Source organism: Paramormyrops kingsleyae, chromosome 7, assembly GCF_048594095.1.
Source record: "Paramormyrops kingsleyae isolate MSU_618 chromosome 7, PKINGS_0.4, whole genome shotgun sequence".
Classification (NCBI taxonomy): Eukaryota; Metazoa; Chordata; class Actinopteri; order Osteoglossiformes; family Mormyridae; genus Paramormyrops; species Paramormyrops kingsleyae.
The window spans coordinates 20,770,025-20,784,999 of record NC_132803.1 but is presented as its reverse complement, the minus strand read 5'-3'; the positions used below and the strand labels follow the sequence as shown (position 1 = coordinate 20,784,999).

Here is a 14,975-nt window from a genome sequence, read left to right as displayed (position 1 = left end):
AGAAAATTCTCACCCACAGCCAGGGGTAGATACATTAGTTTTTTTCAGCTCCAAAAATAGCTCAAGTAGCCATGCCAGCCTAGGGCCCCCAGAGAAGTAAATCCACCCATGTCTATAGCTACTCTTTAAAAATGGTTTGGAAGATACTGATTTGTTTTTTTTTAAAGCCATTAAATAATTGTGTGTCCATGGCAGCTGACCGTGAAACCAATGACAGTACAGGTCTGAAACAGACTGCTGGATCTCAGGCACATATGACAAACAAGAAACGTGACAATAATGGTGGTGTTACATAAAACAATCAATGTCATAGATCTGCAACGGGGCATAAAGCCTGTCTGGTGAGAAGCGACCACCTTTTAGATGCCTGAATGGTATTTCTCACTAAAAGATGCCATCCAGATAACTTTTAATCCCATTTTACTTTTTCCTAAGCTTTTAAAGAAGCCTTCGTGTGTCTATTTGTAACTATACTTATAATGGCTCAATGATAAAGGCCTGCATCCAGGTGTCTCCACACTATAATTGCATCCAAGCTCATCTGGAGTGAAGTTTTCAAGCTTAGTTAGCCACCTGACATTTCTTATTGGGAAGTTCTTCAGCTACACATGTTTGCTGTCACTTAACAATCCTGCGACTTCCTGTTATAGTTTGATCATTCCTCATAATAATTGTCCCATTTGGGCCAGACTGTGTGGCAGTGCTGGATTGGCCATCTGGCATACCAAACATTTTCACTGTGGGCCAATGGGAATGTGGGCCAGCAAAATTGTTTCTGAAGTTAAAAACCTTTCCAGTTTACCTTCTATCCCCTTAATTTTCATTCTCACATTTGCAGTAGTGCCTGATCTTTCTTCCAGTACTATATTTGATTAAATTATTTTTCCTACAGATTATGAGGTCGGTACCAAGCTTGGTTGTAGGGATACAGTGTCTGTGTAAATGACATTACATGTCCATTGAGAGCTTAGGCTGTTGAGGCTGATAACCAACACTGCATAGCTTTACAGTGACCTAAACTGGAATGCCAAATGCCTCAGTACAAGGTGTGTGATTGTACACACACCCACAAATCATCTGGGGTGCCCTTTCAAATGTAAATAAGCCAACCATCTATAGTGACATGGATAAGCTGAGCTGGCCTTCAAACATGCTACTTGGAAGACTGGAAAGTAGGAGTCTCTGGTCCAAGTTAAGGCTTTAGATGTCTTTATTAGATTTTTTTTTTTCAAAAAGGCTCTAGAGCTTATGGCTGACTTGTGATTATGTTGCCCCACCAAGTCAACCGAGAGAGTGGATTAGGTGACGAAACTCTGAGCTGAGGTTTTGGTACAATGGATAGTTCAGGGTTGTAGTACGAGGACATGTTGTGCTAGATATACAAGCCTGTCACAGAAGCACTGCCTGCAGCAGCAAAATGTTTTATTGGCTTTTTAAAAATAGAAACATAGATGATTTGCATTCAAAAAAACCAAACAATGGAATAATGACGTTTTTATTTCCTCATGGTATTAAAACCAGTTCTACTGGATTATATTGGTAGTAATTCCTTCAAGAATATATGTTGAAATCATAAATTCTACATGTTTTTTTGTTTTTTTTTTACCTTCGGAAGAATTCATTCACTTATATTGAGAGACGGTTTTCTGTTTTGTTTCCTGATGTCTGTGAACCTGATGATGATGATGATGATGATGATGATGATGATGATGATGATGATGATGATGATGATGAAAACCCTTTATTGCTGTTGCAATATACCATGTCACTAGTCACAAGTACCAGCGAAAAAACTGGCCATCAACCCGACCATACATATACAAACATCACATTATAGGGGGTAGACAGGTCAGGAAGACGGGGGATACAGGAAGAACAGAGAAAACAGAATTACATGAGGAGAGAGGAGGAGAATAAAAAAACAGCCCCCAGACTGTACTCCAGTAGGGAGTACAATGTAGGAACAGAAAAAAACACCTCAGCAACATAAGCACATAGTCACTACACCTTACAACATAAAAAGTCGTGACTCGCAACATGGGAGGGAAATGGGGAGGTGGAGATAGTCCAGCATAGACAAACAGCCATCCGGTCCTGCAGCCAAATCCAGCGCCGGTCACAGACCCGCCTGTTCACGCTGGGGGTATGAAGCGGCGAAGGCGTGGGTTGGGGGGAGGATGCGGTGAGTGCGTATCTGTACGTATGTACACTGCCCGTCCTGCATTATTACAGTCCTGCAACGTTCTGCAGCAATAAAGTAAAGTCAGCTGAGTACAGTACCTGAATCTACTGAATGGCCAGGTTAGACCGCCATCCATCATAAATGGATTTTTTCTTCCCTGTTGGCCTGGGCATATTCCAGGACAAGAATGCCAAGATTCAATGGGTTCAAATTGTCAGGAAGCATGAGGAATCATTTTCACGCGTCACGCACCTTAACCTCATTGAAGGTCTCTGGGATGTGATGAAGGAGGCTTTATGGAGGTTCAACTCACTTGTCAATACAGGATCTCGGTGAGAAATGAATGCAAATCTGGATGAAAATAAAGGATGAGATGTTGCATAAGCTTGTGGAAACAATGCCATGACAAATATGCGCCATAATCAAAGCTAAAGGCGGCCCAACAAAAAATTCAAATGGCGACTTTTTTTTTGGACGGGCAGTGTACAGTATATGTGTGTGTATCCAGGTGTACATATTCTATGATAGTTCCACGTATTTTCATCAGTGCATTTTTATTATACATTATATACATTAGTCAGGAATTATGTTGCAGCTTTTGTATGATGAAGACATTGATTATTGCATTGTATTAAAGAGCAATAGAACAATATTTCCTAGTCCTGATTGTCGTAACCAAAAACCAAAGAACTTGAGGGCAGGTGTTGGGAGAGGAAAAAAGGGCTTTATTTAAACAAAATGGGAGCAAGTAAACAAACAAGACCCCAAGGGGTCAAAACGAGAAGGCTAGTATGGGGACAGCCATGGGCAGACAAGAAGAGTGACATCAATGACCAGGCTGGGGAAGACAGGACTGGTAAGCACATATATATGGGGGGTGAAATGATGCAGGTGAGGATAGTTTCCACAAGGGTTGGGGCTCATGAGAAAGACACACCTGGGAAAAATCAAAAATGATATGGAGGACCAGCAGCAACCCCTATTGGTCATACAGGGGGACGGACCAAACAGGTTGTGACATTGATCCTCACCATCCATGTACGCATGTTCCTGGCCCATCTAGGTTGATTTTTTGTTTGTGATTTGATTGAACAAATTGATTCAATTTCACAATTTTAAGAACTTGAACTATATTCATTATTTCAACGCTTCACTTTAATTTTCTGTTATGTTCCATCTGCCACAGCCAGGTGTTATGTGAGAATCCCCTTGGCCTGGTCCTGCCACTTGGGTCCTCAGCAATGAGGATCCTGTGAGCCGGATCACCCTCAGGGAAACGTGCCTCATGGCTGTAGTGCCGTAACTGACACTCCCTCACTATGCAGGTAATGTGCCTCATTCGGGACTCCTCTACCAACCATTCATTCGACATAAAGTCAAACCAGTGGTACCCAAGGATTTTCCAAAGAGACAAAGTACCGAAGGAGTCCAGTCTTCGTCTCAGCTTACTGGATTGTGTCCATGTCTCACAGCCATACAGCAAGACAGGGAGCCCCAGGACTCTATAGACTTGGACCTTCGTCCTCTTGCAAAGATATTGGGAGTGCCACACACCCCTTTCCAGCGACCTCATGACCCCCCACGCTCTTCCAATCCGTCTGCTGACTTCACAGGAAGAGTCACCAGAGACATGAATGTCACTGCCGAAGTAGGTAAATCTCTCGACAAGGTTGATATTCTCCCCGCAGACAGACACACTACTGATGGCTGTGCCTAAGAAGTCATTAAATGCCTGGATCTTGGTCTTTATCCTTTAACTCCTATCTCAGTCTCTTGAGAGCCCCAATCAGAGATTCCATTTACTCCTCTAAGATCACGGCATCATCAGCAAAGTCAAGATTTGTAAATCTTTCTTCACCAACCCCACAGCTGCCGGACTCCGCCACCCTGCCCAACACCCAGTCTATACAAGCATTGAACAGAGTGGGAGCAAGAACACACCCCAAGCAAACCCCAGAATCAACTGGGAAGAACACAGATGGTTCTCCCTCCACTCTGCACAGCACTCACAGTACCAGTGTATAGGCCGGCCATGATGCCCAGCAACTTCAGGGGATCCTGCAAAGTCTCAGAATGTCCCACAGGGCAACTCTGAGTTGAACACTTTACATGAATTGACAAAGGCTGCAAAGAACCTCTGCTGAAATTCACGCTTGCGTTCGATGAGAACCCTCAGTGCAAGGATCGGTTGATGGTAGACTTCTTAGGCGTAAAATCAGACTGCTCCGGTCGCTGACAGGCAAACACGTGATCACGGATCCTGTTAAGGATGACCCTAGAAAGGATCTTACCTGGCACTGAAAGCAGTTTTATCCCCCTGTAGTTGCTGAAATCCAGGCGATCTCCCTTCCCTTTTCAGTTAAGGACTACAACTCCTGTTTTCCAGTCAGTTGGGATGACGCCTGACTCTCAAATGGAGGCAAAGATTGCCTGCAATGCCAGGAGGACTGCCTTACCACAAGCCTGGAGAAATTCACCCCAGATACCACAGATCCCTGCGGCCTTCCCTGCCCCGCCGTCCATCCACTCAGAGACGGCACAACTTCCGCTGACAGGCACACGCTAGAGCAGGAAAAAGAAGCGAAAGGAGAGGAGACCAGAAGAAGCTCCGACAATCTTCCTGGGGGCCTGCTCTCTCTCCACAGCTTCTCTCCCTGCCGAATATCGGGAGGAACCCCTCCCTATCCAGAATCCAGCAGGGCTCACCCCGGACATCACCACCACTTCGCCCCAGCAGGTGCCAAAAGCTCACATCGCCGCCACAGAGCAGCCACCACTAGCTGCTTGCCAATTTCGGGAAGCACGCCATGCTAATAAATGGGCCAGAGCTGTGTGCGATGCTATCCTGCGGATCCCGAGAGCTCTTAAAGGGGTGACACCCCCTTTTACGGCGCCGACCCTGGCGGCTTTAACTGATGTCCCTGACTCACCTATTCTCCCAGTTTCTGCCCTGCCTGTTCCTGTGTTGCCTAACCTGCCTGTTCCTGTGCTGCCTGATCCTGCCCTGCCTGTGTTGGCCGAGTCTGACCTGCCAGTCCTGAAGGTCCCAGCCCCAGCTGACGTGCTGTTCAGGGAGGCTGTGGCCCCAGCTGCACCTCCGGCTCCGCCTGAGGTTCCTGTCGTGGCTCCGCCTCTGCCCGAGGCTCCTGTCGCGACTCCGCCTCCGCCGCCAAAGGTTCCTACGCCACCGCTGCCCGAGGTTCCTGCTGCAGCTCCACCCGAGGTCCCAGCTCCGCCTCCTACTCCACCTCCTGCCCCCCTCAAGGTTCCGGCTCCTGTTTGGCAATCGCCTACGGGTCCCCCTTCGAGGTCTCGTCGACTGCCTTCAGTCCTGCCTCCGCCCCCTAGTCGGTCACCTGCGGGTTCCCCCGCCTCGGCTCGTCCGGCGTCTGTGGCTCCCCCCATTACAGCTCATCGGTCGGCTACAGCTTTTCCGGCTATAGCTGCTGCAGCTGCTCTTCCCTCTTCACCTGCGCCGTGGTCCCCTCCGACTTCCTCCTCGCCTCTCCTGGTGCCCCCTCTGACTCCCTCCTCACCTGCTCCGCCTGTCCCTCCGCCTGCCTCCTCGCCCCCTGCGAGGTCTCCTTCGGCTCCGGCCTCATGGTCACCTGCGGACCCTCCGGCTGCCACTCCTCGCCTGCTGCGGTTCCCTCGGGCTCCCCTCTGTCCGCCGTCCTCAATGTCTCTGAATCCTTCCTTTGTCCCTCCTGTCTTGGCTCCTCGTCCCTTGGTGTCTCCTCTGTCCACTCTTGGTCCTTTTGTTTCTCCATTCTCTGTTCCCCCTGTGTCTCCTTTCCTGGTCTGCCTGTCTGCGTTTCCTGTTCTGTGCCAGATTCTGTCTTGGCTTTTGCCGTTGTGCTTGTTCTGTGTTTCTATTCTGTTTCCTGTTCCCAGGTGATGCTTTTGCCTTGTTTTTCAGGCCCTGTTTTCCCAGTCTCGTCTCGTCTGCCGCTCCCCTTGAGGCTCGCCCAGAGTGCGCGCCTTTGAGGGGGAGGTTCTGTCAGGACCTGCTCGTACTGCCCTCATGTGGACCACGCCCTCTCATTTACCCCGTGTGCATCCTGCCTGTGAACAGCTGTTTCCTGTTTTACCCGTCCAGGCCTGTGTATTTAAGTCCGCGTCTAAGTCTCTATAACCAGGTCTGTCATTGACGTCTATAGCATGTCTTTGTGCCGTTCTTCTAATAAAACCCTTGCCTTTTGGATTTCCGAGTACCCAACCCTGATTCCTCGTTCCTCGATCGCTTGCTCTGCCCATGGTTACAACACTAGGACACTGTTACAGAGTCAAAAGACAGACCAAAAACTATTGCATTTGTTATCACACACAAGTCACATTGGGGGAATGCATTATTTTCATGGATGATCATTATCTTAAAAACTAGAACCAACTCAGCAAAAGTAATTGGATTTTTGAATTCAGCACCCTCAAAATACCCTAAATCCATTCAAAAAACCTTGGCATCTGATTTTTTTTTCTGTAGACTTGTCTTGTTATTAAATCATAATTTACACTGTCTAAATTTAAGATTTGAGTCTCATTGTGGGGTGCAGGCCGGTGATGGCACGCAAGTGCTGGTGCTTCTGATGGCAGGATGAACAGCAGCATGGAAGGAAGGAGAGACGTCACTGGGAGAAGAGCGGGCAGGCTGGCAGGACATTACAGGTCGTAAAGGCATCACAGGCAGCAGGGTGGGCAGAATATATTGATTTTTTAATTTTTTTTTTGTGGGAGGGGGTCTCCAGGCAGAACACCCTAAGAAAGGTAGGGGGAATAAAAAGTACATTAACCAACGTAGGGGAGACTAGAGGAAATGCAAACGTTTAGGTGAGTAACATGTAAGCCCCAGTAGACTAGGGCAGGGCAGCATAAGTAGGTAGGCAGTGAAAATTCAGTTCATCCAAAGCTAATGGCACCAATCCCCATCCAGCTCTGCACCTCATACTCTAGGTCTAACTGAGAGTGAGGAGTTTTCTAGAGGTAGAACTAGAGTTCCGAGTGTGTTTTTAGTCTAGACTTCAATATTAAAAGTGAGCCTGCATCTCACACATCTACTGGGAGACCATTCCACAGCTGCAGAGCTCTGTAACAGTCTAGGTCCAAATAGATATCCTGTTCCTTGAGACTGAAGCAGGCAAGGAGGGTTGTTACTCAGGATTAGGAGCCACTTGCATTCATAATAATTTACTTTTCCCCTTACACTCCGATACCGTGGAACATTACGAAAGCAGCCCAAAACCCCCCAACCCCCGAACTAGTAATATTTACTCTTCGAAGTAGCGAAAAAACCGCGGGGCTGGCATCTCTGGGAGAGTCTATTGGAGGGAGCAGGGTAAACTTTGTAAAGTCCCGTTATATTTGACTCCCTCTATCGAAGTAGGCGGGACCTTTTTATGCCCATCAGTCCTCATACCCCAGTCTTCCAGCTGTTTGGTTAGAGTAGTACCAGTGTCCAAAGTTTAAGAGCTTGAAATAATTTGCATAAACATTTGCTTTCGTGTAGAATTTTTTTTAGCTATTGCAGAACTTTATTTGCCAGTGAAGCAAACTCATTGACTCGAAAATCTCCCGTTAACATGAAAGCAATTAATCTAAATACTTTCAACTTATCCCTGCTGACTGCCAAAGAAGACGTCTTGAACCCTCGTTCTTCAACCGACTGGTATGTTCACCCGGCTTTGAATATAAAACAACGTTTTCTTGAACAAACACTGATCTCTGTAATAAAGTATTTTAAACCGACGTGTAAATGTTCTCTTGGACGTTGATTTTTGATGTGTACAACACATTTGGTTACTATAAATCATTTAAATTTCCAGTATTTGCACAAAATAATGCCATTAATCTTTTTGTCTCAGTCGTTATAATTTATGCCTTACAATGAGTATTTATTATATGAAATTTGCCTTTTTATGATAGCTCAAAAGGCTACATAATTGTATAAGACGGATTTACATCTTAATCGCTAAGTACAGTGCCGTTATATGGGTATTTTCTACAGGACCATTATACATGTACTGCAGACTTTGAATTGCGTACATTTATACATGAGTAGGCTATAACCATTGGGTTACTTAATGCCTATTTACAGTGTTATTGCAGTTTTTTTTTTGTATTGCGGTTCTTTAGTAGGTGAATGTCAAAGAAAATACATATATAGAGTGCATATACACTCAGTGGTCAGTTGCATGCCACAGACAACATATTATCAGTTAATATGGTAAAAAAAAAAAAGGTGCAATGTTGCTTCATACAGGGGCGTCAGAAGCATTTTGAATGTGAGGGGCAGGGGGACACACTGGAATAAAACTAATATTTTATGTTAAGTGTGGGGGGGTCCAAACGAATAATTATGAAATGTGAGGGGGACACGTCCCCCTCAGATTTAATGGCAGCGACGCCCATGGCTTCATATATATTGTTAAAAACACAATACCCTATAATACTATTTACACAAGCTATTTACATACTTCCTTTATCATGCTTTTCAATTGAAAAAGCTAACTGACCTCATTATGGATATAGCAAATACTGAATTACTGATCAGTCAAGATGATTGTAATAGGTATCCTATATGTTATCACGTCCATGTTCGTGCAGGAGGCATGCTGCCGAGGTGTGTCCTGTAAATGTACCTCTTTTTCATACTAAGCTCAGGCCTTAAGGGATTTGTATCAATTAACCTTTCATGTACTGCTGAACATAGATTCACCAAATTCCCTGTCAGTGAACTAATCCTGGATAGATGTTTCTGGTCCCACCATTTTCCTCCGATGTGTTTTTGTAACTTCCCACATTTGTTATGTAATTTATCAGTCTGTCCATATCCATGCATTTATCTTTCCACCCAGTCATATTCTGATTGCTTATGTTATGGTCATGATATTTCTTATGTAGATCATTTTTTCTTTAATTAGTATTATAACAAAAAAGACTACATACATGACATATGAGCCACATAAAATACAGGTGTATGGAAACTGGGGAAATTATTTTCATCTAATACCCTGAATTGCTTTAAGCGTAGACAAACTGAGATTAAGATTATTTGTTTGTTTCAAAACTTTAAATTATCTTAAAAACAGCTCATAGTGCATACTTAAAACCTTGCTTGAAGGCTGTTAGTGAAAGTTAGTTAGAAAGAGTTTTAGGAAAAAATAATTATTATCCATACATACTAGAGGGAGGTCCTTTTAAAAGAACAAATTAACAATGTAACAATATTCATCTTACTTACTTACTGAACTGTAAGTAATAATTTAAGGAATTTAATAAATGAATGAATGCATTGTAAAATTAACAGTGGCTAAATGCAAATTCAGGCAGCACTGTGGTGCAGAGGTTAGCACTGTCGCCTGACACCTCTGGGACCAGGGTTCGAGTATCTGCCATGGCTCCATGTGTGTAATTGCAGTTACCGAGTTGCCCTTTAATGAGTTTTTGCCCCATCCTGTGTTGTCCTGCCTTGTGCCTGTAGCCTGTGGGATTGGCTCCGGACCCCCTCCCCCCCTGAATAGGACAAGCAGTTACAGGCAATGGGTGGTTAATTTCAAATCTATGTGATACATAGCTATAACCTCCCAGCTGAAGAGAGATGACTGCTGAAAATCAGATCAAATAGCTGTCATAGAATAAATATAATTTTAGCTGCTATGATAGTGGTAACTAAAAATTTGTAAAAATATAAATAAATATTTGTAAAAATATAGCTCATCAACAAAGGCCTTTGGTTAAAGAATGTGGCAGGATGTGGCATGGAGGCTTGTGTCAAGAACAGGAGCGAGATATAGGCCTCCAGTTCAGGGTCAGCTAGCTCAACAAAATGACAATTATGTAAACTGCAAACATGGAATGGGGGTGATGCATAATATAATCAAGTATAAGACATTGCTGGGTAAACTCACTAAAGAACACAAAGTCAGCAAACACTGTTTTGCTATATATAACAAGTACTGTACATATGATTTCTCCTTTGTGTTGCACAAACCTAGTGACTGTTTCCTAAAGATGAAATTTACACTGAAATTCATTTACAGTTGAATCAAAGACATAATGATTAACTAATAATATGTAAATTATATAAAGCAATTAACTGCATTATACATATCTTTATGATAAAATGCATCTCTATGTGACTCCATTTTGAGGCACTTGTTCATACATTAATGGGTTAGCAAATTAAGGGCCTGTTAAATATATTATCCACAAAGAAGCTCCAGAGAAAATTCCACACATAAATTGTGAAAGACAGAAATTTCAGTTGAATTAACAGGAAGTATCACATACATTTTTCATGCAGTGGTGGCAGCAGTAAAATGGGTATAACAACTGCTAATATTTCCATAGTCTTTACTCCGCTCCAAGTAGAACCAGCTTTAAACAAATTCAACACATTGTTACCATTATAATGGCAAAGTAGTCAAAGGAAGTGGTTACTAAATGTAGTTAGTGGTTAGGCGTTTCCCCAGCATTCATGCATCTCCAGTGTGCAGTTCAATAAGCCTGCTGATATCTGGAGGCAGGAACTGGAGATGGACAGGCCAGGATCTTAGGCAAAGAAAATTATGTTTTAATGATCTTCATGTTGGTGTAAAACCATATTAAGTCTGTCAAAGTGTGCTAGCTTAGCCATTTCAAAACCTTTCCCAAAATCAGCAATTTGCAGCAACCATAAAATATACCCATGCACCTTTTTCACCCAACCATTAGCACACCTTGTTTGGATAATCAATACCTCGTTGAGTTACTTAAATAATTAAATTGATTAAATACATTGGTGGTTAAATTTTATTAACACATGGAATGGCTGGGGTACTCCTGAGGAAAGGTTTGGGAACCAATTAGACCAAGGGAACCAAGATATTGGTAACTTTATTAGAAGAAAGCAGAAAGTGTTGTAAATTTCTTTGGTTAATGTAAATTTACATATGTTCTTATGTTAAATTGTGTTTTTTTATGTGCAAATATACACTAACTACCCAGATAAATAGATATAAACATTTTCTTTGACTACCTGAAGGTGATGGTACATGGGGTAACTTTTTTTAGCAATGTTGCCGGACAATTGCCGAGCAGGTGAGACAAAGTGCAACTCATCTGGATCTGGATGATCACAAAAAGTTGCCCACTGCCGAGTTTTTCAAATAGAAATTTGTTGCCCAGCATCAATGGGAAAGTGGCTGAACAGCATGAGTCAGCAGCATTGCCTGGCAAATTTCTCAAAAAGTGACCCTGTATGTCATCACCCTATGAATTTGGCACAATACAGCATCAATTTATGTCAGGTCTTAAAATTCAAATTATAACATTTTTTATTTACAAAGCACAAAAACTACAACCTGTAGAAATGTCAGCATAGTAACATAAAAAAGAGCTTAAACATATTTTAATTAATTTAAATAATGAAATAAAACATTTTCAATGCAACCTCATGGAAAGTCATGGAGCCAGACGTAAAATTATAAAAATGCCCAGATATGTTAAGAATTAATACATAATAAAATGAGGAAAGTCAGCATATGGAATCCCCCATGCAAAACCCATCTGTTGCTTACAGTTTGTTGTGGTACTATGGATGCATCATAATGAATTATTTTTGGGTTGATAATTCAGATGTATCAGATATTAAATTATGTTAAGTTTAATTATTTTATTTTTCAAGTCTCTTCCACTGTATTTATTAGCTCAAACACAAAGGAATCCACTTACAAAACTATGAAAAATAAAGTAACTGAACAACAAAGATAAAGCAAGATTTGCGGTAGGACATGAAGGGATTAAGTGCAGTTCGATATAAAAGTCATAGTCACAGAGTACTTAACTGTTTTGATTTTTTTTTTAAATCATGGTCTGGATTTTTACTTTCTGGACCTGAACTACCTTCAGGTATCAGCAAGGCATCTCTCTGGGGAGGGGGGTGGTGCATCAATGCAGCTTACTTTTGTGACATATAAACAGTGCTGTTCATATCACACCACTGGAATATTTATGTTTCATTAACAGCTGATATGGACAGGGAGTCAGGGAACACATTTTAACAGTTGTTACTCTTCTAGTAAAGACTGAATAGGCTGTTCATTAGTATGGACTAACTTAAGCTAAAGAAGTAATGGGGTTACTTCACTCATAACCCCTTTTGAAAAGTATTTACACTACTCATATCTTTATGGTATTAATTCTTGTACACCCCTCAGCTTGACATCTGGGGTTGTTTACTCGCTGGTCCAGTCAGGGAGGAGATGATACTATATTTAATTGTGATGCTTTTTCTTTGTTACATCTATTTGGCTATTGAATTTCAGCCTTTCTTTCATCACCTCCTGTTTACAAGGACAATATACAGGCCAGAGGCACTTTCCGCTCTATCATCGGATGTTGGGGGGGAGGACATAAAAGTCTGTATGTTTTTTTTGGGGGGGGATTATAGGACTTTTGTGTGTCTAAAGCCACTCTTTCTCCTGCTTATCCTCATAGACGTATGCATCATGCAGTAGTAAACAAGGTAGCATAGCAGGACAATGAAGTCATAGCAAAGGAACTTAATTTCCTCTCCATAGATTTGAGCATGGGTTTCCTTTGTAGACTGGGCTTGATGTCTGATGGTTCTAGGCAATGTCTCTGGGTGACTTTGTAGTGGATTCTCAAGGCTGGGGCGGTTAATGGAATTTGCACCCCCGAATAATCTAATCTGATGGCAGTCAAGCGCGGGGAGGAATGTCCTGATGTCATATCTGCAGCATAGCTGGCATGTAAAAAGGGTACAATTTTAGAATGAGTAATGTAGACGCTCAAGAGTCAGGGATGCAAAAGTTAAGGTTAATATTAAAGCCCAAAGTTTGAAGGTTAATACTGAAATGAAGCTTGATACTTTTGAGAAACTTAACTATCTGAAAAGCATCAAATATACTTGTATTTTTACAAGTGCACTTATATGTGCAGTTTGTTCCATCAAATTATTTAGATCATTTGAATAATTTTACTGCAATGTGAAAAAGTCTACATGTAAAGGGAACAGTGAGATGTAGTTATTTATTATTTATTAATACTATAAACAATACTCCAATATCTTGTCTTGTACATGATGTAAACATCTTATGAAAGAACGCTTTCTGAATCAAACGCTTCTTCACGTGGGAGCACTCATGATGGTCCCTGTCACACCTCTCCATCATCACATATTAGGTGAAGTCTTTGGTATGAACATGTGACAGTTACCAGAAGAATAATTGCCATAGGGCATACCTGGAACATCCTATGACGGGAAAGGAAGTGGTGACATAATTTTCAGTGCGTTTAGGTTTAGAAGATAATTAGTCACAATCTTTTCACATTGTTGGTTTATAACTTTTTAATCAAACTAATCTTGCAGTCCCAAAGCAGTTCTTAAATATGACACACTACTGCATACCCATAAGCACTGGGCACAAGGCAGGGGAACACCCTGGATGGGATATCTGTCAATCACTGCCAATCAGAAGTGCACATCTAATCATACATCTGCAATTTAGACAAGTTAATTGATCTCACTACTTGTATTTGGATTATGGGGTTAAATCAAGAGTACCAGGAGGAACTGCATCTGTAGCTGTTTATTTATTATAGGCCTGTCTGATTTACTCTTTTCATCAGTAATACTGCCTAGAATATTCTTGGAATTTTAAGGACTATGGAAAAAATGTAGTAAAGACAGTCCCCAGGTTACAAATGAGATCCACTCCCTAAGTCTATCTTTAAGTCAAGTTGGTAGGTAAGTCTGAAAAATAATAATGCAATACATACAGTACTGTAGTAAAAAATATATACTGTAAAAATAAAAGTAACTACATACGGTATTGTACTGTACTGTACCTTGAGTTGACAAACCTCTGAAGCCATGCAATGTTTTCATGAGCGTGTGAGCGTTTGTTATTACGAACTATTGTATTTAACCCAAATTTTTAATATAATAGACTTTTTTATTATTATTGCAGTCTGTTCGTAAGTACGAGTTGTCTGTAAGTTGGACATTATTTAACCGCGGACTGCCTGTACTTGCACACAGCTGAGTACTGTATTTATAAAAGTCTCAAAGGTTTCTGTTACTTTAATGAATATTTCATTCTTTCACTTTTTTCAGGCTAGGATTTCTCATTTATGCTTATTTTTGTGTAGCCAAATTCTTCCCACCCATTCTTCCATGCTTCCCTTCATTATAAATCCTGCACTTCCTTTTCTCCCATTTTTAATTTTCCCTCCTTTGTTATTTCCTTCTTTTTCTTTTTTATTTCTTTTTGCATTCTCAAGAAAGCAATTTGACTCTGTCTCTCTCCCTTCCTCACAGGAAGTCTGAAAGAATCATTTTAATTTCTCTTCTAGTTTACAGATAGATAATGTTGGGAACCCATGGGAATTTTATCCGGAGCTGGAATGATATGGAGACTCCCTGTCTTCTCAGACTCCTTTCAGCCTACTAAATAAAAGCAAAATAAATCAAGGAAATAATCATATTGGTAATCATATTTGAGATGACAAATTTTCTTCTCGTTCTGAGTTTGGAGTTTGTGACATTCAAGGTAGAAGCAGCAGTCTGCTGTTATCACCATTACTATCATGGAAATATTGGTGTTTAACAGAGGATGGATTTGTATGTGAGATTAATAATGTATTCCCGCTTTTTCAAAATTTATTTTGTCATTATGCATTCATTATGTCATTAATCATTTACTAACCTAAACTTTTTAATAGGTTTGTTTATGGAAACATACTGTTCATTTAAAATGAATCCTACAAATATTATCTGACATAATATTTGTAT

At 41.6% G+C, this 14,975-nt stretch overlaps 1 protein-coding gene and 1 long non-coding RNA gene across 8 annotated transcripts in view; one reads left to right on the top strand and one right to left on the bottom strand.

Annotated features, from left to right (window-relative positions):
* Nucleotides 1-1,556: 1,556 nt before the first annotated feature.
* Nucleotides 1,557-4,035, bottom strand: LOC140592020 (uncharacterized). Its single transcript, XR_011992243.1, has 2 exons — nt 2,435-4,035; nt 1,557-2,244 (listed from the first exon to the last, which is right to left on the bottom strand). It is a non-coding gene; the product is annotated as an uncharacterized lncRNA (long non-coding RNA).
* Nucleotides 4,036-7,575: 3,540 nt separating this feature from the next.
* The window catches only part of LOC111847057 (uncharacterized), a 40,971-nt gene continuing 33,571 nt past the window's right edge, over nt 7,576-14,975 (top strand). For all 7 annotated transcript variants that reach the window (XR_002838999.2, XR_002838997.2, XR_002838998.2 and 4 more), the window contains exon 1: nt 7,576-7,844. Coding sequence is in view for 4 of the 7 variants with exons in the window: in XM_023817912.2 (XP_023673680.1) it covers nt 7,759-7,844 (86 nt within the window). In the remaining 3 variants the exon portion in view is untranslated. The remainder of the gene's footprint in view (nt 7,845-14,975) is intronic.